Here is a 24,521-nt window from a genome sequence, read left to right on the forward strand (position 1 = left end):
ATGTCTGACATAGGTCGTATGTGCCAAATACGACACATATGTATTCTTTGTTATCGGTCTGTGATAGAAATTACAAATGCGAAGTACAATAGAGCATACATTATTTCAATATTTTTATGTGCTTGAATCCTAAAAATAATATGACTTTTGTCGTTGTGAGAGCCCGGTCTATTTAAGAAAAACATTTGGTACTGCATGCAACGAACCATTTGGCAACAGGCAAGAATGGTGTCTGTATATATAAATAGGAATTGCAGTAACATTAATGTTTGTATGGTTTGCTATTTTATGTGCACCATAATTATAATAATAAACATGTTTTGGTAAATTTTCTTGAAAAACAAATATCTATTTTGAAATGTTTTTAATTGAAGCAAAGTTTCCAATATGTAATTTGTATGTGTAGATACAATTTTAATTCATAATAATGTTATATGTAGCATATACGACCAAAGTGCAAGCATAATCACACTGATTTTGGATGTACATGTATTTAATATTATGTTACGGTGATCAAGTTCCGCCTTTCAGCTGCCTTTGAAGATCTACAGGATTGCCCTAATGTAGTCATTATGGATTAACAATATTGCACATACAAACGTCATTGTAAGTTATCTAGGACAAAGTACAGTAACAAAAGACAGTGTAATCAGACACTTTTTGCAACAGAATATCCCTGTCCTGAGTCAGACACCCGATCCTATCGGAGGCCGGACTCGGGATAGGCGTGTTCGAAACCCTAGTGGTATATGGACTATGGACACGTTAAACCAGTTACTAAGTTAAGCTAAGCAACAGAACGTTGAACGAGAACATGACACAATACACACACCAAAACATTAACACAACATAGCACGCACAACAGAAGATGAACATGACATAGCACACACAGAATAAGCTGAACACGACATAGCACACACAAGAGGACATGAACATGATTCTGAGCATACACAAAAGAACTTGGCACATCAATGACAACAAGACCTGAACATAACATAGTAAAAAGCTGAACATGAGAAAATAATCACGATAGAAAATGAACGTGACATAGCACTTGTGACAGTTTATTTGTTTGTTTTGTTTAACAACACCACTAGAGCACATTGATTAATTAATCATCGGCTATTGGATGTGAAACATTTGGTAATTACGACTCATAGTTATCAGAGGAAACCCGCTACATTTTTCCAAATGCAGAAAGGTATATTTTATATGCACTTCCCCACAGACAGGACAGCACATATCAAGGCTTTTATCCAGTCACTTGCAACAGAACCTGAACATGACATAGCCAAGTCATTTAATGTTTATGACTTTTAAGCCCCTATTGTTAGAATTATATATTCGATCTGCAAAAGGTATGCTACATTTTTGGGTCTGACTGTAGTGAATAGTAGACAAATAATCCATTCGTAACAATTGTAAATAATTGTATAAATTCTGTTAATTAAGAATAAACTCATTAGAAAATTGATATTTTACGATCTATTCACTGGTACGAACTTAATGCTTAACTGTATTGACATTATCCAGAGTACTCCGACTGTAAGAGAGTTAGACGGACATTTGGACATAACTACATAAATTAATGAATGAATAAATCTTTAATTTAATATTTAAACAAAGTTAAAATTCTGTGTCTTAACTTAGTGCATTTTAAAACTGTCTGACAGGCCGTATCTTATCAACACAGAAACAAACAATTATTCTAATAGGCCTTTAATAGTTGTAGGCTGAAGAAAGAAAAAACCCCAGAAAAAAAGCACTTAAGGAAATATTAATTACATAATTTTGCTAACAAGTAGTGGTAGTCTCAAGAATTATTTAGTGTTTCAAGGATACAGTCTTGAATGTCATTGGTGTTACTTTTTTTGTCATTGGTGTTACGCAAGAATATTTTAGTTGTCATTTCTCAAGAAACTTTATTTTTGAAATTTAAATTGTTTATTTAGGAAAGCATACCTTCTACCTTTATGATTTTGATGAAATTTATTTTGAAGGACTCCATATTTTTAAATAATTAAAACTGCCACAGTGTATAATTTAAGTCACATATAGAATATCTGTGTGGAAATGCACAATTACACCCTTGAGTAGTGTTTAATGCTAAAGTTATTCCATATATGTTATTAATATTAGGGACACCCAAATAACACATCCACGTGCTCTTGATCACTATGATCACACTGCTGAACTATCCCACTTGTCCGGTAACACCAATGACATAATGAACTTGTTTATAGAGCAACATGTGTCTGTACGTGCAGGCCGATTACAGATCTGCGTGGCCAGGTGTAATTTTATGTTTCTTTATTCATCTAGTTTCCAAAAGTTAACAATAAAAATGTATATCTTCTAACTGTTATATCTTGAATTTGTATTTTGAAAAGTGACGCTTTCTGTAGAATGACCCAGCTATAGTAGGCCTACTCATGCATAGTGTAGATGCAATGTAGAAAAAGAGCACCCAACAAAGTCAAAATTACAGTAAATACCAGACGCAAAGTCCATAATTAAAATCGACGTCGAATGACCCGTGCTCGAACCCCAATGGCAGATAATACTACAACTGAACAGGGCGCCAGTTTGGCCTAAGTGAACAGTACCCGCAAGAAATAAATATTGTGCGTAAATCACTCTTACCGATTATGAAGAGGGCCAAAGAAAGCGGTAAAAGTGCCTAATATTTCGATACTTTCAAATTTTGAGATTCTGGATTACAATGAATTATCAGATCACGCACGTGTTCTGTTCGCGATGGCTTGTAAGCTACAGTCAGATGGATGTTACTCACAGACCAGGACGTGTGGTGATCACGATCCTGAATCGTTCTTACGGTGGAGTCCGGAAGAAGCGGAGAATGTGCGACATGCTTTGTGTTTGAATAGAAATGTTCTACATAATATCGTTCTGAACTCAGCTGAGCATCCTAACCAGAGTGACACTGATATGTTATGCAAATCCTTTAGTGACAAATTGTTTTCTGTATTATATCCCGTTGTTGGCCGAACTTGCAAGTATTACAGTAATACGAAAAAACCTCCGCCACAAAACGACTGGTTTAATGATGACTGTAAACATGCTCGTCGGTATTTCAATAACAGTAGAAATGTTTTTAACAGAAACAGATCTGAGGCGAATAGACAACAGTTTGTGAGAAGTCGCACAATATATAACAAAATTAAAAGAATAGCTAAATATATATATATATATACAGTCGACCTTCGATAACTCAAACTTCGATCTTTCGTAAACGTCGATCTCTCGAAGTGAAACGGCGGTCCCGGCCGAACTGCTATACAAACTAGTAATAACAGACTTCGAACACTCAAACTTCGAACATTCGAAAAACTCTATCTCTCAAAGTAATTTTGTGGTCCCACCATAAAAAAAATAAGGGATATTGGACTTCCAAAACTCGAAAAAATCGACATTCAGTATTTTAATTTATTACAACGTTACGTTCCGCCTTGTTTTGACATTTGAAAAATATATCAACTTTAATTTATCGCTTACTTCCGGTTATATGTAAGTACGTGCTTTCATTTTTTTTTTTTTTTTTTTTTACTTTACTGTCAATTAATACAATAAAAGTACATAGAGATAACGTCAAATTGATCGGATTTATCTCGTTTCTGTTAATATTTACTTAGTTTTATCATATACACAGAAGAAATGTGTTAACATCCGATATCAACGAAATGATAATACTGCAATGCAGTTTCACTTTGAGGTCTGCTGTACGAATTTCGAACACTCGAACTCCCTGAAACTCGAACTATTTCGTCGTCCCCTTCAACTTCGAGTTAACGAAGTTTGACTGTGTATATATATATATATATATATATATATATATATATATATATATATATATATATATATATATATATATATTTAAAGAACAAGGGAAGTGAACTCACAAATTTTGCGAAGACCAATCATAAGCAGTTTTGGAAAATGATAGTAGGTTAACCTCAACATTATGCATTGAAGACTTTAGAACATATTTTGAAAATGTGTTTACTCATTCTACTGATAACGCTCCCAGTGAAGATTTTGTGATAGATGAAAATATTTATGCATCAGAACTAGACAAAGAAATTGCATTAGGAGAAGTTAGGAATGCAATTAAAAGTCTGAAATGTGATACTAGTCCAGGTTTAGTCGGCGTTATGGCAGAAGTCTTCAAGTTCAATGATGATATTTTTAATAGTATTTTATGTGATTTATTCAATGTCATATTTTCGTCAGGTTTTTACCCTGCAGAATGGTCGAAGTGTACAATTGTACCTGTACCCAAAAAGGGAAATATAAATAATGTAAATAACTATCGAGGTATTGTATTGGTGAATGTTACAGCAAAGATATATTACGTTATACTAAAGGAACGTCTGGAATTATGGTCTGTAAAAACGAACCTACTCCATAACGAACAATTTGGATTTCAACCTGGTAAATCAACGACAGGTTGTATTTTTAGTCTACATTCTATTATTAGCAAATGTCTTAATGACACGGACAAACTTTATTGTGCTTTTATCGATTACACTAAGGCTTTTGATCGTATCAACAGGAACTATTTGTGGTTGAAACTTCAAAAATATGGTGCCAGTTACAAGATTGTCAGATCCATTAAAGCAATGTTTGACAACTGTTCGTTAAAAATAATAAAACACTGTCATTTGTCGGTGTAAAACAGGGAGAACCACTGTCGCCACTTTTATTTTTACTGTTTATTAATGATTTTGTCAGTTTTATGAATATCAGTGAAGCTGATTCTGTAGTTTAGATATTTGACACTTTTTACCTTGTTGTATGCTGATGATACTATTCTTATGTTGAAATCGGCCAAAGGCCTACAAAATTTACTTAATAGCTTGAATACGTGGCATCTTAGTGTTAACACCAACAAAATAACAGTATTTAGTAAAGGTCGACATACAAAACAGTTGCCTAACTTTTTGTATAATGGTGTAAAAGTCGACATTGTTAATTCATTCTGCTATCTTGGTGTTGATTTTCATTCTAATGGCAGATGTAATCTAATGCAAAAGAAAATATCTTAACGGGGTTTATTTTGTATTGAAAAATAATATATACTTGTTGCTGGCTTACTGGGATGGATATTATTACAGAACATTGCAATGCATCCTCAAAAATCTTCAGTTCGAAGACTAATTCCTGACGTGACATGTTAGGTATTACGTAACCACCAGCTCACTGGGATGGTACAAAATGGCTGCGCCCGTTATATATAATAGCCGTCACATTTAACCGTTTTATTAATTAACTATACGATTATACTTGTTGATATTAAGCAATAATGTGCATTATATATCGTTGACTATGCATACCAGGCCAAATGCCTTAATTGTCCCTTCCTTTAAGTACTTGGTTTGATTGGCAGGTCGCTCACTAAGTCGATATTACGGCAGCCGGCAGATTACCAATTAACTACTTCTAATTAATGCACTTGTTAAAATAAATATATAAATTTATAATAATTTTATTTGTCTGAAACATGGAGTGTACATAGCTATGCCAGCTAGTGGTACCTTCGGAATCAAAAGCTTTAATAAAGCCTTTATTCCTAAGCTGTAAGCTACAAGCTACAACTACAACTATAACAAAGCGCGATTATAAACAAAATTAACAAATATCATAATTCATTCATTTCAACTTATTTCCGTGCTTATATCCAATTAAGGTTCAAACACGCTGTCCTGGGCACACACCTCAGCTATCTGGACTTTCGTTCCAGGACAGTGGGTTAGTTGTTAGTGGTCTTACACTTACCCATTGAGTCGTTAAAACTCACTGTGGACTGGAATGGAATAGAAAATTGTTTAACGTGCACATTCAGAGCAAGCTGTTGCAGCGCACGCCTGTCCTGGGCACAAATACAGGCCACAGCCGGTTCCTCCGGACAGGAAAGGGTTGGGGTGGGTGAAGGAGGGACCGCCTGCACTGGCAGGTGCAAGGGAGCACCAGCAATCCGAACGTAGCGCACGCCTGTCCTGGGCACAAATACAGGCCTCAGCCGGTTCTTCCGGACAGAAAAGGGTTGGGGTGGGTGAAGGAGGGACCGCCTGCACTGGCAGGTGCAAGGAAGCACCAGCAGTCCGACCGTAGCCGGTAACAGCCGAAAGGTGGTATGGTGCTATGTAATTTGGAATGTCCCGTTGGATTAAGCCAAAGGGAAATGGAGCGCATTTTGATAAAGGAAGTTTGGCGCAATTTTGATGGTCGTTCTAAAGAATAAAAGGTAGGGAGCTACGTTTAGATTTGGATTTTAGTAGGCCGAGGGTAGCTCGTTAATTATGACCTGCGGATGATGAGGTGTCTCCCTAGGTTGCCCGTAGGGTCCTTAGAAAGGGCCTGATCTCTTCTGCTCGTGGCATGACAACCCAGGGGAGACTCGACGCAATTGTGCATATATAATGCAATTGTGTATGTCTGGGAGGCAAGGTCGGCGAATCCTGGTGTTTCCCTTGGGTTCCGTCTCCTGGCAACTGTCTAGCGATCCGTATGTTGTCCTCTTCCATCTCTCCCGTTCTTGTGCCCTTGGTGCCTCCGCCAGCAACAAGGAATTTTTGGGGTTGGGTAGAGGGAGCCGGTATTCTTTTGCCCAGCTCCCTCAAGGTGCATTGCAATTGTGTACTCGGAGCCGGTTTTCTTTTGCCCGACTCCTTATTAAGTACGGTGCTGGGCCATTATTGTTTTAATGTGGGTGGGTGCATTGTTATTATTAGACCAATGCACCCTATGTAGAGATGATGCAATTTACGTGCTTGCCGTGTGTTTGTTTTCCCTAGTTGGTATTAAGGTTGTTCCTTTTTTTTTCTTTTCTTCCCCCCCCCCCCCTTTTCCCTTTATTTTCTTCCCTCTATGCTCATTTTATCTATCCATTTTGACCCTCAGATCATTAAAACAAAAACAAATATGGATATGCTTGTGCAATATAGACGACAAATGAAATGAATGTAACTACCATATGTATCATATATGTATGTATGTATGTATGTATGTATGTATATGCCCGTATATGTATGTATATGTGTACATGTATATGTATGTGTATGTATGTGTGTATATGTATATGTATGTATATGTATATGTGTATGTGTATGTGTATGTGTATGTGTATGTGTATGTATGTGTGTGTGTATGTATATATATATATATATATATATATATATATATATATATGTATGTATGTATGTATGTATGTATGTATGTGTGTGTGTGTGTGTGTGTGTGTGTGTGTGTGTGTGTGTGTGTGTGTGTGTGTATCTATATGTATGTGTATGTGTGCATATGTGTATATATGAAATAAGTTATAATTTTATTATTATTGTACATTTGTAAGACGATGACTCAAGGCACCCCAACCTTGACATTGCCAGTGATCTGGGGTAATAAAGTTTAAAAAAAAGAAAAAAAAGGTTGTTCCTAATGTGCTAAGTCTCTGTTCTAAAGTATCCAACGGCTTTCAAAGCCACCCATCCTCCCCTATCCTTGGCTTATGATAAAAGACAAGGATGGGGTGGGTGGGGGTGGGGGTGGGGTGGGGGTGTATACTAACCTAGCTAGCTAATTTGAAGGGTTGTCTCTTATATTGTTTGTTTTGATAAATAAATAAAAAAGCATAGTGCTATACATATACTATGAATTTAGTAGTAGATATAGTTCATTCACACACGGATTCATACAGTAGTCCCAATGGGTAGGCTAGGGTTAAGTTAGCGCTAAATTTGACCCACCCCCAATGTTGAAACGGATATGGTTCTAATAAAAAATCGAGTATTGTTATATGGCTTAACCACGACACCACCGAGGCCGGTCAAATAACATCACGATTAAATTCCTCTTATAGGACAAATCAGGAAGCAAAACTTTTCATAAAGTACTAATTAAGGCATCTATCGTTCCTACATCACTCAGAAGAAGGATGTCTTCGGAATCGGAAAATTATTACAGTTTACCATTCTGCTCTTTGAAAGACCCAATAGGCCTACTGTTATAGTTCCAGTATACAATGTTACAACCCATATCAACAATTTGTTTTATAAAATTGTTTGATTCTATTATTTGTTATTTTTGGCTCTTTTTTATTTGGTTTAAACAATATTTATTAGCAAATCAAATTTGGGATTGGCCAACAGGCAAGTGCCTATATTAAGGCCTCTCCCTACATTTAAAAAATATACATGTTATACATCAAGATGGCTAGAACAATATTACAATAAAGATGACACGGATAGTTGGGGGAATAGAAGAGAGGAGTGTGTAGAAGAAACAAAGAATAAATAGCAAACAGTTAGAATGGTTACATGGTTAATTGATCTCGAAACGCTTACTATTAATAAGAAAATTCTGAACAGATTTAAATATAGAGATATTTTCTTGGACACTTAAATTTGAATCTCCAAATAGCAAAGTATGACACTTGAGATTATAATAGTTTTATTTCTATTTTTTTCACGGATATATGATTTAATTTTAGTGATAGAAGGTTCAAATGTGTAGTGCATTTAGGCATGATATATATAATATATATATTGCTGAAAAGTCAAGGATTTATAAATCATTAACATAAATCAGAAAGTGACAAACGGCGCCTTTGACCTACATTGTTTATTTCATGTTTATTTCATTATATGTAGAGTAATAATTTTAATGCTTAATAGTCAGAAGGACACTATTATTTGTGTAACCTTCTTTAAATAAAGATTATTAATATTAATGTTAATGTTAATGTTAATGTTAATATTATTATTATTATTAACGTGTCGAAGGTAATAATGGGGAATTCGCAGTAGTAAACGTTAGTAGTAAACGTTAACTTTATCAGCGATACGAATTGATTTGGTACATTGTAACCGATAGTCACATGATTCCGCATCCGGTTGTCTTTGCTAATTTCGTCCAAAAGCACCAACAAAAGTGCGCATGTGGAGAATCTTTATCACAGAAAATGCAACATGTCAAAATTTCACAAGAACAATGTAAACAAAACTTTATTTTTAATTATTTCTTTTGTTAATCTGTCTCAAATTATTGGACAACCTTTATTTATGGATGTATATATTGAAATTATTGAAAAATACAACAAAATTACGTTTAGCGCTCATGAGTCATTTACAGTAACATTGCGTGCGGTTCATCAACGTCATGTCTTTCCTCTTGCAACTGTCGGTAGGAATCGCGGACACTGTCTAAATATGACAAGAATGATAACGATTTTTTTCTGTACTGATGGAATACATTTTAAAGAACTATTTTCAACAACAACAAAAAAGTTTTAGCCTTATTTTGGCTTTTAATACGTTTATTAGCATTTACCCTATATATATTTCCACTAAATTGTCGTTAAAATAGTCCACACAAAAATTTCAATGCCAAAAAAGGACCATTCGCTTACCTCATGGTACATGAATTCAGTTTCAGTTAGCCCGAATACACTAACTGTAAGAGAGCTAAACGGACATTTGGACATAAATACTCTCATTACAGTCAGAGACCAAGCTATGTAATTTTTTGGCAATCACTGACCACCAAAAAGTAGTCAAAGATTTCCGCTCTAATACCACAACAACGTCAAATACATTTACATCGACCATTTTCCAGTTCCTTGATTAAAAAAAATTCAGATATTAATCACTAATACACACACTACAGAAAGAAACCCGACAGCACCCACATTCAGCTAAGCTTCAGCAAACTCCGGACAGCAAAATTCTAAGTTCGCCAACCTATATCGTGACGTTGCATCACATGACAATCTGATTAAAATTAGCTCTACTGGGTCTGCCAGTAGATCTAACAGCATCGCATGGACTCCCATGTCCAGGTGACATTTCATCTATAAATAACAATTTAAATATCGACCAATTACACTTCGCCTTTTATAGCGTTATTCGGGAGCATACAAATTCTAAAAATACCAGGCAAGATTATTTATGCAATAGGGGAACTTGTTGGTCTATTTCAACATTGAAAAAAACAGGAGGAAAAGTGAACTAATAAACTCTGGATTGTATACTAGTATAAAGAGATTTTATCGCTACACCATCAGTTTTTTTCCGTCTTGAAACTAATTTTATATAAAATTTTATATTGAAATTAGTTTCCGGCATACTTCGTAATTCACCCGAATCATTTTGTATACCCTAGGCATAATCCCGAATGTTTTCAATTTCTTTTCAAATCACGGGCATGATTTTGCAAGTAAGGTTTTGATTGGTCAAATGAAAGGTCAGCTGGACATGAGCTCCAACGGGCTGCTGTTAGATCCACATGTAATAGTGGAGCTAATTTTAATTAGATTGCATCACATGATCACCCACTCGGCCATTCCGTCTTCCAGGGGCCATCTCATACAATAATACGACAAGTGCCCGACAATCACCCCCCAAAAAGTTTGTTTAGTGTAATGACATCAATAGAGCACATTGATTCATTAATCATCGGCTATTGGATGTCAAATATTTGGTAATTTTATCATAATGTTAGAGAGGAAACATGCTACATTTTATCATTAGTAACATTTCAAAATCTGGTATCCCACCTGAGAATTTAGTATCCCACTTAAATGAAATTAATAAATAACATCGTAACAAACTTGGACGACACTGTTACTGAACTTCATCAGTAAATGACAAATTTCATTGTTTCAGCGAAAAATAAAAAGGCAGGATTAAAAAAAATCAACAACATTATATGGTATTCCGGCGGGATACTGGGTTATTGAAGTCTGGTATCCAAAATTAAATTCTGGTATCCCCGGGATATTGGGATACCGTTAATCTTGAACACTGGAGGGGTAGTAAAGTGCAAGCCTGATGCACGGCCACTCTAGAATCGATCCCCGTCGGTAAGTCCATTGTGCAATTTTTCATTCCAGCTAGTGCACCATGCCTGGTATATCAAAGCCTTGGTCTGTGTTATCCTATCTGTAGGTATAGGTGCACATAAAAGATCCTTTGCTACTAATCGAAAAGTGTAGCGGGTTTCCTATCTAAGGCTCTTTCAAAATTACCTAAGGTTTGACATCCAATAGCTGATAAGTAATAAATCAGTGTGCTCAGAAGCCCTCTAACTTTTAACTACAAAAATTAATTGATGTGTAATTTGTTTTCCTTTAAAATAAACCCAAAACATAAACTTTATATCAAAATTGTAATCCACTACCACTCTGCATTGCCAGTTGCTTCTCCAAGAATACTGTGTGAAGACTGTCCGTTATGTATCCATCAAAACAGCATTTGGTGAACTTCGTTTCTAAATTAATGTATTAATGTTTGTGTATGTTTGTTTTCAGGTTTCTGTGACCAAATGAGGACAGTGACTAGGCCTGTAATACGGTTTTTGAACTAGTTGATATACAAGAAGAAGATCTTATTTTCACGTCTCATCATGCTGTTTTATATAAGACCATATCTCACTACGTTTAGTCACAACAGGTCATTTAATTTAGTGAGGTTATGTGATTTCTGCAGGTACATTTGTTTATCTGTCCCATCTTACAGTGACCAAAATGAACTTGTTTCAAATGTTAAAAAGATTTCAGAGCATGATGAAACTGGTAACGAAAGAAAATTGAAAAAGTTACACCACAGAAGATTAAAATGTCTACAAAATGACAACTACAACTATAATGATGATCTTGCACCTGAAGACACTTTCGGATTGCTTTCACGAACACGACCACGAAAGAGTACTTCGGTGGATGGTAAGGAGAAGAAACATGTTCAACTGCGTGAAAGGTTGAGTTTGCCTCTTGAAGTTCAGCGTTCCATGGGATCACACAGTGTACAAGATTCAGTGGCCTTTCTTAATGGGCAGGCATCACTGAAGTCTTCCACAGTGCACGCTACACTGAGATCACCTACGATGCACGCTACATTGAGATCGCCTACAGTGCGGGCTACATTGAGATCACCTACAGTGCGGGCTATGGTTGATTCAGGCTCTGCAGATGTGTTTGGCACTTTGACGAAAGATGTGATCAGTGAGGAATCTATATCAGACAGGTTTGTAAGACACAATTGAAAATAATAAGTCACATGTGGCTGCCTGTTTCTTAAGGTTAATTTAACATATTTGCTATTACACATTGTTTTATTTTAATCATGTTAAACTACTGTGTTGGTTTTCTTTATCATTTTTGTTAATTTGGTTACAGTTTCTTCCCAACTTTTATTTAAATCATTTTAAACTACTCCATGTATATTGGTTTTCTTTATCATTTCATTAATTTGGTTACAGTTTTTATGCCCAATGTTTTGGTAGCATCGAGCTGTCTTCATCAGGGTAACATAATATTTACTTATATTATTGATTATATTAAATTGCTATTTGTATGATGCCTATACGTTAAAAGGCTGCAAAATTAGCATGAATCCGTGCTTCCACCAATTACAGATTTTAAGCATAAAATTATGAGATGAAATTCCAAATTATCTATATATTAAATCATGTTTATGATTCTGGCACAATCCAACTAGTACACCACAACTGGTCAACGGTTGTGGTATGTGTTTTCCTGTGTGTGGGATCAGTTGCTGCATTAAGAAAAAATGTAGCGGGTTTCCTCTGATGACTACAAGTCAGAAATACCAAATATTTGACATCCAATAGCTGAGGGCAGGACATAGCCCAATGGTAAAGCGTTCACTTGATGCACTGTCGGTCTGGGATCGATCCCCATTGGTGGGCCCATTGGGCGATTTCTCACTCCAGCCAGTGTACCACGACTAGTATATCAAAGGCTGTGGTAGTCCATGAAGTGGCGACAGCGGGTTTCCTCTCTCCATATATATGTGTGGTCCTTAACCATATGTCTGACGCCATATAAATTTAAATAAAATGTGTTGAGTGTGTCGTTCAATAAAACATTTCTTTCCTTCCTTCCAGTAGCCGATGATTAATTAATCAATGTACTCTAGTGGTGTCATTAAACAAAAATCCTAAAGTCAATGCCTGGTTAATAAAAAGTTTATACAATCTGTGTAACCAATCGTCTTTTTATGACCTGTTAAAAACTAAGTTTTTATTACAGGATGTTTGTTCAAATTTCAAGTGGATTATGTTTGCTTAACTTAGATACATGTACTTGTATGATTTTGTTTTGCTGCAGTGATGACAATGAAAATGAGAGGCACATACCCTTGACAGGACAAAGACACTCTGCAGACTGGTATGGTCGACAGATAGAAAAACTAGGCAAACACTGGAAGGTATTCAAATTTGAAATGAAGCATTTCATTAATAATTATGGGGTTTTATATTACCTTTGCCTGCAGAATTTGGGTGTTTGGTCCAACCGAGTCACTACATGCAACTGGAAATACTAGCTAGTTTAAGAATATATTTTAATATGTTATTAACACTTTTTTTTTTTAATGGACCAACTAAATCTTGATTGTTATCTCAGCTTAGTTTTACTTGCATTAACCAGTGATAATCTTGTTGAACTAAGGCTCAATCTAGTGTTGTAGGCTGGAGATCGAGTGGCATAATGATGTCATGACTTAACAACAGTTTTATGATATCATAGCGCTAAGATAGCTTCAAAAATCTGTAGCCTGAACCATTGTACCAAGTAATTGAATACACATACATGTATTTCATGATCGAGTACAAGTAAAATACAGAGTTACTTCCCATTTAGATCATTGGGCCTTGGTGCACTAATCTTACTTGAGGAAATAAATTACAATGAGGAATATGTAAACACTTACATTTTTTTGTGTAACAAAAGTTTTCAAAGTTTTATCATAGGAAAAAAGGCTGTTGTACATCTCTGTCCTATTTGATAATGTTGATTCTGTAAACGTCCTCGTAGGGCTCATTTTGCAGTTTTCAAGCATCACTTAATGTATTTCCTTGGCAAGTAAAATCACCTGATCTCTCCTCTATTGAACATTTGTGTGGTGTTTTGATTCACTTGAGCCATGTAGCCTTCGTTAGCTAATATTACACATGTAGCTCTCCAACAGGAATGGTGACATGTCACAATAATGATAATCTGTTGTTTAATTGCTAGAATTGTACTCTAGTGGATTATGCAATCAAATTTATGATTTGAAATAAATGCATCTTCAAATTTAAAAATTGGTGTTCTGTATATTTTTGTGGTTAGTATAATGCCATAAGAGGTTACTGGTAATGCAAAGAGAATTAATGTTTATTGTCCATCGCATCATCCCACAAAAATTAGTTTTGTAAATAATTTCAGTTTGGTAAGAAGAAAAGTAAAAGTGTTTTGGAAATAACACAAAAATGTAAAAAAAAAAACTATTGGCTCAGAAATAAATAATTTGTTGGAAATTTTATTGTATGAAAAAAGCCGTATATATTTGTACAGGTACAGGTATATATATTTTCCCCCCTTTTTTCAGGTCAAAGAAGCTATTGGTATTTTGGAGCATGACATGCTGGTGCAAGATCGTGTAATGCCTAATTGTTATGTGTTTTCTGTGCTTCTGGGAATCCTGGGCAGGGCTGGTTACACCAAGAAAGCCTTCCAACTCTTTAATAAGGTACTTACTAGTGTAATATCATATTTGAGTGGATATAATTTTATAATTTTTCATTGTTATATTTTTACTTCGGACAAAGTTATTTTTATTTTTATTGTTTGATCTTCACTGAAACATACATGCAGTTGTAATCTTTGAGATATTTTTATTTATATATGAACATTTTTGTTCACATTCTTATTCTTCAAGCACTGTGATTCACTTGAAATTAAAACTTACGTCTCATTGTAATGCCTTTTTAAAGTATAAAATTCAAGCCCTAATCTTGCTGGCGAAATGAGTGGGTTGTTTTCACCTAAAGTCAGCTCAAGTCGCCAAGTTATTAGCAGTAGTGAGAAGTTGAAGTCGCCTAATATTCAAAAACGAAATCACACAACAGGTGAATTTAGAGGTAAATTGACCTGCATTCACCAAACTTAACTTAATCTTAGACTGTTAGATGTATCCCCCAATCATATTTCTTAATTAGCAATCATTGAAGATATTTTCAGTAATGTTTCCATTTTTAATAGAATTGATTTATAGGGAATTTTACGACTTTCAGCTGGCAGCAGTTTAACTGTAGTAGGCCCTATTTGTAGGCTGTATAAATCTTAAACTTTTTAAACATTAAAAATCCAAAGTTGAATAGACATAAGATTCCTGTGCACAATCCTAGACATCTGTCTAATATCAGGAATGATAGCAGTCACCTCCCCCCCAAAAAAGACATCCATTTATTTGTTATTTAGTAGTACAGATTATATACCTAGATATAAAATGTGTGTTGCATTGCCTTGGCAGAGTAGTTTTACAACATTATTGCATTTTCCAATGCAAAACTGAGTGCTGCTCATATGTTTAGCTTTTTAATATGCAAAGCAGCGTTTTGGTCACACACACCATAATTTCTTGCATATTGCCAGCAAAACTGGATAGCCTGCAACTACCGGTAGCTATAATTAGGGGATAACTATGTGGTATTTGACCATTTGCAGACATTAATGCTGGTTTTTACTATCACAAACTGAGTATTACTAGGGACTCAAAGCAGAGATGGTAAAACAGATGTTTCTCATCCTTTCCAGGGCTAGCTCTGGGTGAGCAAAATGTTTCGCCAAATTGTCTATTAAACTTCAAAAATTATAGAAATCGCCAGTTACTTTCTAAAAAAATACCAATTTTTGCCTGAAATTATTTCGCCAAATTAAAATAAAATTCGACAACTTTTTTCAAAATTTGCAATTGTCGAATTTGGCAATTGCCAGAGCTAGCCCTGCTTTCTAATTCAATAAATCCATGTAATATGTTTTTCCATGTAAATAATAATTTTTTTCAGAAAGAACGCAGCATTAACAAAAACCTACCGGCCTCGGTGGCGTCGTGGCAGGCCATCGGTCTACAGGCTGGTAGGTACTGGGTTCGGATCCCAGTCGAGGCATGGGATTTTTAATCCAGATACCGACTCCAAACCCTGAGTGAGTGCTCCGCAAGGCTCAATGGGTAGGTGTAAACCACTTGCACCGACCAGTGATCCATAACTGGTTCAACAAAGGCCATGGTTTGTGCTATCCATGGAAGCGCAAATAAAAGATCCCTTGCTGCCTGTCGTAAAGAAGAGTAGCCTATGTGGCGACAGCGGGTTTCCTCTAAAAACAGTGTCAGAATGACCATATGTTTGACGTCCAATAGCCGATGATAAGATTAAAAATCAATGTGCTCTAGTGGCGTCGTTAAATAAAACAAACTTTACTTTACTTTAACAAAAACCTGGACACTACAATCATGTTTCAAATCATCCACTTTAAAAATAATTATAGGATATTTTATTGGGTTTAATAGCAACAGTGCGAACCATTATTACTGATTTCACTTATTCCGAATACTTATCGCGATAACTGGTACTCGATACAGAGTACATTACAACATAATTTGGCATAGTTGCGGTTAATTACTTTGGCATTCCAGTCAGCGTCATGCATGTGATGGCACACAAACCCAAGTTATAAACATCATTTACATCATAAAATTTAGAGGAACATGCATTTTGCTTTGGAAAAGCTTCAAAGGTTGTATTTTAAAAGTATAAATTAAGTACATCCAACTAAACAGCAAGAAGTAGCGTATGAATTTGTACATGGACTCAGGGTGTTAGGTGTTTTAAAATGTATAGCCAACAAGGAGAACAAAGGAAATTATGGTATCTAGTGATATTATTCAGATGTAACATGTAATAAAAATTATTTTTAGATGAAAAAGATGGGACTCAAGCCAGAAGAAACAGTATACACATCTCTCTTCAACGCTTGTGCTAATTCTCCCTGGCCACAGGATGGCTTGTCAAGGGCTCATAAACTGTACAATCTAATGACTGAGCAAGGAGTGGATCCCAACCTGATCAACTACAAGGCAATGATTAAAGCGTTTGGGATGTGTGGAGATCTGAGGACGGCCTTTTCCATAATGGACCAACTGTGTCAACGTTATCGGCCAGATGGAGAAAGCTTCAGTTTTTTGCTTATGGCATGTATTAGTGATAAAGATGCTGGCTTCAGTCATGCCATACAGGTAATTTTAAATAAGCCTTTTAAATAAGTCTTTTTTTTCTTTCTCTTTCTTTTCTTCTTTCTCTTTCTCTTTCTCAATAATATTTATTTCTGTTCATATTTAAATTGCAAAAATATATTACTGTCGTAATATGTATGTGTTTTGGAGAAGGCCTAGTAAGTTGTGTAACTTGTGCCTAATCCATTTGTTCTTTAAAAAGCAATAAAATATGTTTCAATCAATCAAATAAGCCTCTTGGCCTATTGCTACCTGATGATCAGGTTAGAAATAGGGGTGCTTGAAAATAATATTAAAACAAATGAACAATACTAGTCAATCCCATCTACCATAAATTTAAAGCAGTTTTTAGTAGTCACTTGAGTCTACCTTAAATTATAAATAGGAAAAAGGTAGTAGTAGTATAGAAAAATATAAGTAAATGTACGATTTATGTGTGTACTTTACTCTAAATATTTCTTCATAAATAATATACATGTAACAATACTTGACGCAGTAAATTAGACCATTTTGCAGAATCCAACCAGAAATATTTTATGCCCTGTGATTATGGGATCTCGTGCTTTTTTTTTTTAAATGTTTATCATTCCCCATCATAAACAGTTATAATAATCTTGTTCAGTTTAATTTTTCCTGTGAAAACAATATAACTCACTTGAATAATGAAACAGCAGCAAAGCTAATCATCTTCCATTGTCTTGTCAAACTATTTCATTATCAGATACACTGAACAGGTGTTTAAGTAACCAAACCCTATTTAATGTGATCTACTACTTTTTTTTTACAAAATGGTCCTGAACCTGGACGAAATAAAGCAGTCATTTGTCCTGATTTTATAGTTAATTGTTTTACTAAAAAAAAAGACAGAAAAAGACAGCCTTACTAAACACTTAACAAATAAAACACTAACAGTTCAGAAAGCTGAGGTGGGTACCCAGGACAGCGTGTTTGAACCTTAATTGGATATAAGCATGGAAATAAGTATCAGCAAATAGCACTCGGCCAGTAACCATATTTGAGCTGGATTATAAGACTGGTTCTACTTTCAGGTCTGGCGATTGATGAAGCTTAATCACGTACAGCCAGATTTACCTCTCTACAACCTGCTTTTACGAGTCACCAGAGACTGCTCCTTCAACACACAGCAAGCACTGCCGATACCTGAAGAAAGTCCATTATTCACAAAACAACTAGCAGCCCATGTACAGGACGTCAGAGATCAAAGTATTGCTGAATCTGACCAGAATGTTGTTACAACAGATGGCAATGTAGATCTTAAACCAACAGCAGAAGCTGAACACTTGTCAGGTATTCATGACGCTACCAGTGATTCCTGGTGGCAGGTAAAGCCTGAGGAGGGATATCGAGCAGATAATACTGGTTCTGAGAGTAATTCCCTGGTAACAGTTACGCAAAACTTGGATGTTGGTCCGAACACTCTTGCAGACAGTTCTTCACTTAACACTGCTGAAAATCGACTTGCATTGCTGGGTGGCTTCCGTGGCTGGTTGAAGAGTATGGATGATGAAGGTGTCCAACCTGATGTAAAGACGTTTATGCAGTTGTTTAATTTCCCATCCACTATGGAGGCCGAAGAGGAATTGTTGTCATTGATGGAGAAGTATGGAGTTAAGCCAGACACTGACCTACTGAATAACTTGATACATAAGCGATGTATGAGGCAAGATTTCCAGGCTGCTCAAGTAATAACTCTATTAGATTATTCTTACTAAACTTTGCTTATGATCATATGCTAAGTCTTCATGCTTACAAGTACATGTATAAACAATGTTATACTCACAGAGCTAGAACTCAACAACTGCACCAATGGCCAATGGCATGCCATTGTTGAGATATAAATTGCTGAAAGTCAGGAGCATCACCGATGGTACAAAAGTGCAGTCGGTAAAGCTCCACAAAAATGGCAAAATTAATACACCTGATGTACATTATATAACTTTTTTACATTTGAAATATGTCTCTACACACAGCAAACTAACCTTTCAGTCATGTTTATTTGCTGCAAACATATATATTTTTTAAAGTTGCCATAGGCAAGGTCAAAATTTCTGCTGGTGGGCCATTTGTTTTTTTAAAAAGTTGCCATAGGCAAGGTCAAAATTTCTGCTGGTGGGCCATTTGTTTTTTAAAATTGCACTCGAACTATTCACACAACAGTGGTCAGATTTGTTTTGTTTTCCTCCTTCCTAAATGAGTCTCCATTTTCTAAATCTATTTGTACTCTTTATTTTAAAAACTTACTGTAAAATTTAAAAAAAAAATAATTTAAGTACAAGATAACTTGTTTTTCATTCACATCTACCTTCACACAATTCATAACAGTTTGGTGGCAACATATCTATATTGCAACAAAATTAATTTGTATGTTTGTCATATATATTTAACAAGTTATGCTAATTTAGCTCTAGAGGTCTTTGATGTGAATATTTGATTTTTCTTATGTTCTTGTTGATATTTGTTTTGATCTGTATTAACTTTGTTTATATATACCACAAAACACAGCTATTTATACAGAATTTCCCCATTTAAAAGTTCCAGTCCAGATTGCACATAGTGTGCGATATAAAATGAATTTATCACATGGTTTCAAAATGTCTTTATCACTACAGTAAGATTGAATAGGGATGTAATAAAACTGGTTCTCTCCCACTAATTGTATGCCTCATGGAGATAGATATCATTTATCTTACAAACTGTTTCTCTCTCAATTGAGCTAATGACTAGTAGTGTATTTTGTTTCTTACATATTCTATTTTTTCGTGGAATTTTAAACATCTTTTCGTTTAGCTTCTTTAACTCAGAAACTATATAATAATTAACAAAATTTTCCATGCAAACTCCACTAGCTAGTAATAACACTTTTGATATAATGGTACTTTAAATTAACAGTCAAATTAATGGCATGGATCAGTTGCAGTGCTAGCTTTTGCACTCGCCAAATTCACCAATTGTGAATTTCAACAACAATTGGCAGATTTTATTTTAATTTGGCAAAATAATTTCATGAAATTTTTAACATTTTGTTACAAAATAACTGGATTTCTGCACTATTTAAAATTTGCTAGATTATTTGGGGAAGTTTTCAGCCCGAAGTTGTTTGTTATTTTTGATTGGATCATAGTGTTCAGCGCTAGCTCTGTATGACCAAATAATATCGCCAAACTGTCTACTAAACTTCAAAAATTGCAGAAGTCGATTTATTTTCTGCTAGAAAATGTCAGTTATTTTCTGCACTATTTAAAGTTTGCTAGATTATTTGGGGAAGTTTTCAGCCCGAAGTTATTTGTTATTTTTGATTGGATCATAGTGTTCAGCGCTAGCTCTGTATGACCAAATAATATCGCCAAACTGTCTACTAAACTTCAAAAATTGCAGAAATCGATTTATTTTCTGCTAGAAAATGTCAGTTATTTTCTGCACTATTTAAAATTTGCTAGATTATTTGGTGAAGTTTTCAGCCCGAAGTTATTTGTTATTTTTGATTGGATCATAGTGTTCAGCGCTAGCTCTGTATGACCAAATAATATCGCCAAACTGTCTACTAAACTTCAAAAATTGCAGAAATCGATTTATTTTCTGCTAGAAAATGTCAGTTATTACATGAAATTATTTCACAAAATTAAAAATTAAAATTTGCCAACTGCTTTCAAAATTTGCAATTGGCGAATTTGGCAAGTGCCAGAGCTCTGGCACTGTTGATGCCAGGTTTCTGATACTGTTCAACACTGGTTTACTTACAGGATGTTCTCCAGCTCCTACAGAAACATGGACTGCACTCCAACATGCGGACCTTCTGTTGTCTGGCCATGTCATGCAGGAAGAGGAGTGATGGTCAGCGCCTCCTTAAGGACATGGAGGTAACTAGAGCTGGGTGATATACTGTATATATCATTCATTATCAGTATCATGTCAGTACCGATTTACCGTACTGAGCAAATCTCAAAATACAGAAATTTCAATATTGAAAAACGTTTTATGCCATTTAGCAAAGCACTAACAATATGTTAGACGAACAAAAAATAGCTGAAAAGAAGAGAAAGATGAGGACCTTGTGTATGGAATTTAATTTTATTTAGATGAAATTAGCGGGTGAGACTTAACTCGGGCATGCATTTAAAGCCGAGTATACCGAAAACACCGCTCGATATCGGTATCAGTATTATATATCCCCCAAAATACAGATACCGATACCAAACCTGAAATTGCAATACCACCCAGCTCTACCAATCTATTCTGCTTATTTTACAAGTCTCAGTTATAATATCAGTTTAATGTTGTTGCTATATATGAACAACAATTTTTTTTACAGTTATTTCTTTATAGTACTTTAAAATACAGATCGCACGCAAAACAAAGTAGGGTCCAAAACTTACTTTTACTGTAGAGTTGATATATCCTGGATTAACTTTGGGCTTTACATTTTTACTCTGAATTGGTTCAGTGTTGACATTTGTCGATGGGAATAAAAATAATAAAACCAAGTAATATGTCACTTTATTAACTTATTACAGTCTCATTTATATTATACCGGCCTCAGTGGCGTTGTGGTTAGGCCATCGGTCAACATGCTGGTAGGTACTGGGTTCGGATCCCAGTCGAGGCATGGGATTTTTAATCCAGATACCGACTCCAAACCCTGAGTGAGTGCTCCGCAAGGCTCAGTGGATAGGTGTAAACCACTTGCATCGACCAGTGATCCATAACTGGTTCAACAAAGGCCATGGTTTTTGCTATCCTGCCTGTGGGAAGCGCAAATAAAAGATCCCTTGCTGCTAATCGGAAAGAGTAGCCCATGAAGTAGCGACAGCGGGTTTCCTCTTAAAATCTGTGTGGTCCGTAACCATATGTCTGATGCCATATAACCGTAAATAAAATGTGTTGAGTGCGTCCTTAAATAAAACATTTCTTTCATTTATATTATTTTACTAGTTGCGTATCATATAATATTCTTTAATTCTTATAAATGATACAACAGTTGAGTTGGTACTAATTAGCAAGTGGAAGTTAACACTTTACACTTACAGATCAACATTTACACTTTAATTTACATGTCTAGTTTAAATATTTGAGAATGATAAAAAAAATTAATTCAAGGAAACTTGTTGCTACATGTTAATAGCAGTCTGTTTTCTCAGTTAATTGGGGTGAGATTTAGCTTAGTCAGTGGAGCGCTCGCCTGAGGTGCTTGCATTGCAGGATCGAACCACCTTGGTGGATCCATTCAATTGATTGGGTTTTTTCTCATTCCAACCAGTACACCACAACTGGTCAAAGGTTGTGGTATGTGCTCTCCTGTCTGTTGGAAAGTGCATATAAAAGATCCCTTGCTGCTAATGGAAAAGGGTAGCAGGTTTCCTCTGCTGACTACGAGTCAGAATTACCAAATGTTTGACATCAAATAGCCGATGATTAATTAAATCAATGTGCTCTAATGTTGTAGTTAAACAAAACAAACAAAATTCTCAGTTAAAGTTTACTCTGCTTTTATTCTAGGCTGTTGGACTTGTCCCAAACATCGAGGTCCTCGGAACGCTGATATATGCAAGTAAAATGGATTTCCACTACAAACGTGACATCATCAAGCTATGCGAAGACCTGAATCTGATGCCAAACAAGAAGTTTCTAGAGAACACAGAACGTAGTATTGCATCAGCGAAAGCAGTGTTGGTTAAATTAGTAAGTACAGTACTGCCAGCAAATTACACTGTAGTTCACATTAAAGTAGAAGGAAAAAAGGAGAAAAGTGTGTCTTTAATTTGTTTTGCAGTATTTTACTTACCAGTGAGGCCTTGACCAGTATTTTCAGTAATTATCTGAACTCGTTTCTATTCTATTTAGCTAAAATTACATTTCATTGAAAGGTTTTTATCTGTTAAAACTTTATTAGTGTGAAGTATAATATCAATAAACTATTTTTAAAAAGATAACACACAATTAGTCAGTTTGTGCTTGTGAGGTAGGTGACAATCTTGATGTGATGCCCAGTCAGGAATCAGTTAATTACTACTAGCGCTATTCGTGTCACGAGGTGCTCGCATAGTGGCTTACATTAAAGGCTGGATTCAGTTACCGATGCTGCATGCCATGTCCAATATCCTTTGCGGAAGAAAAAGCTGTAAAAGACCGGCAAACCGCCATGGAAGTCCAGTAGCACGAGCAACATTTTGGTAGTCAAAACTCCCCAGGCTACCACTGAAGTTGAGCCTGGCAGTGTATTTTCTATTCTTCAAGGGTTAATCTTTCTATTCTTCAAGTGTTAATCTTTCTATTTTATGAATGAACATTCATGTGTTGTCACATATCATTATAACTTCATATGACCATTTAATGTTAATAAAATATTTAGCAGTTGTCCACAATTTGTCATCTTTAATGCCTGTACATCTGTTAATAGACAAACATATTGTTAAATTAATGTTTATGAACCAAAGTTCTTAGTTCGTTATTGCTACCCTCCTAGTCTAGTAGTGGTAGTGTGTGTGTGTGTGTGGGGGGGGGTGATAGAAAACAAATTTCATTTATCTTTTAAAATACTTGTTGTCAACAGAAAGAACGTGAAATGTTTTTGGATTTGCTGTAATTGGCAAAAGACAACAAGACAGCAGTTCAAATATTTACATTTAAAAAAAAAAGATATTATTGGTAATTTGTCAAGGACATTCATGTTTTGCCATTTTGATACAACTCTGAATTAAATATATCTTTTTTTCCCTCCAGGAAAGCAGTGGAACGGTGGATAGCTACTTCAGGTCAGACTACTTCCTGTCTGGATTTAAAGATTTCATGCTTTTCTACCGTCCCTGGCTCCAGAGAACAAAAATGGAAAAACCTTCTCACCCTTGGCAATCTTTTCAACATGTGGAACAATAAATACATTTTGACGTTTCAAACTTTAATTCTTTGAAAACTTCTTACTGGTGTGCCAGTCTCAGCTCAATCTTTATATTAGGTTTATAGCTTCGACACAATGTTAGTTTATAACATATTATCTTGTGAACACAGGTTGTCCATGCCGGTTTTGGTGGTAAGGGGAGATAATTCTAAAAATTGATCATTGTCAAAAGAAGAAAAGAGCTGGTCTTAGCACGGCACTGGATTTCACTCAACAGTATACAGTTAGATGATTAGAGTTAACTGTTAAACATCAGTGTCGGGTATTATTTTCACTTTTTAAGTGAGTGCATTGTTTAAAGTTTGCTTTTTTGTATTGGCCAATTCAGGAGCATATACGCTTGTATTTGTAATTTCCATACTGAAAATTGCAGAATTCTGTGAAAAGCACCAAAACCTTAAAAATAAACTAAGGAAACATTTGAATGCTTGTTTTTTATTCAATGTGTGGCTAAACAATATCAAGCAGATGTTTGTGGTTACTGTTGCTTCCACACAAATGCAGTCATTAGTATGTTG

At 35.3% G+C, this 24,521-nt stretch overlaps 1 protein-coding gene across 1 annotated transcript; it reads left to right on the forward strand.

Moving 5' to 3' along the window:
• Positions 1–8,930: 8,930 nt before the first annotated feature.
• On the forward strand, positions 8,931–24,424 carry LOC121378751 (pentatricopeptide repeat-containing protein 1, mitochondrial-like). Its single transcript, XM_041507046.1, has 9 exons — positions 8,931–9,008; positions 11,324–12,035; positions 13,142–13,241; positions 14,406–14,546; positions 16,776–17,093; positions 18,140–18,793; positions 20,852–20,968; positions 22,605–22,787; positions 23,829–24,424. Exons 2-9 carry the CDS (start codon positions 11,419–11,421, stop codon positions 23,979–23,981), a joined length of 2,283 nt encoding a protein of 760 aa, XP_041362980.1. The 5' UTR covers positions 8,931–9,008; positions 11,324–11,418; the 3' UTR covers positions 23,982–24,424.
• Positions 24,425–24,521: the final 97 nt, after the last annotated feature.

The sequence above is a fragment of the Gigantopelta aegis genome, chromosome 8, assembly GCF_016097555.1.
Source record: "Gigantopelta aegis isolate Gae_Host chromosome 8, Gae_host_genome, whole genome shotgun sequence".
Lineage (NCBI taxonomy): Eukaryota > Metazoa > Mollusca > Gastropoda > Neomphalida > Peltospiridae > Gigantopelta > Gigantopelta aegis.

Coding starts and splice junctions, on each gene's coding strand:
- LOC121378751 (XM_041507046.1), top strand. CDS start 11,419: ATGCTGTTTTATATAAGACCATATCTCACTACGTTTAGTCACAACAGG. Junction 13,242..14,405: donor AACTAGGCAAACACTGGAAG/GTATTCAAATTT, acceptor CCCTTTTTTCAG/GTCAAAGAAGCTATTGGTAT. Junction 17,094..18,139: donor GCTTCAGTCATGCCATACAG/GTAATTTTAAAT, acceptor TTCTACTTTCAG/GTCTGGCGATTGATGAAGCT.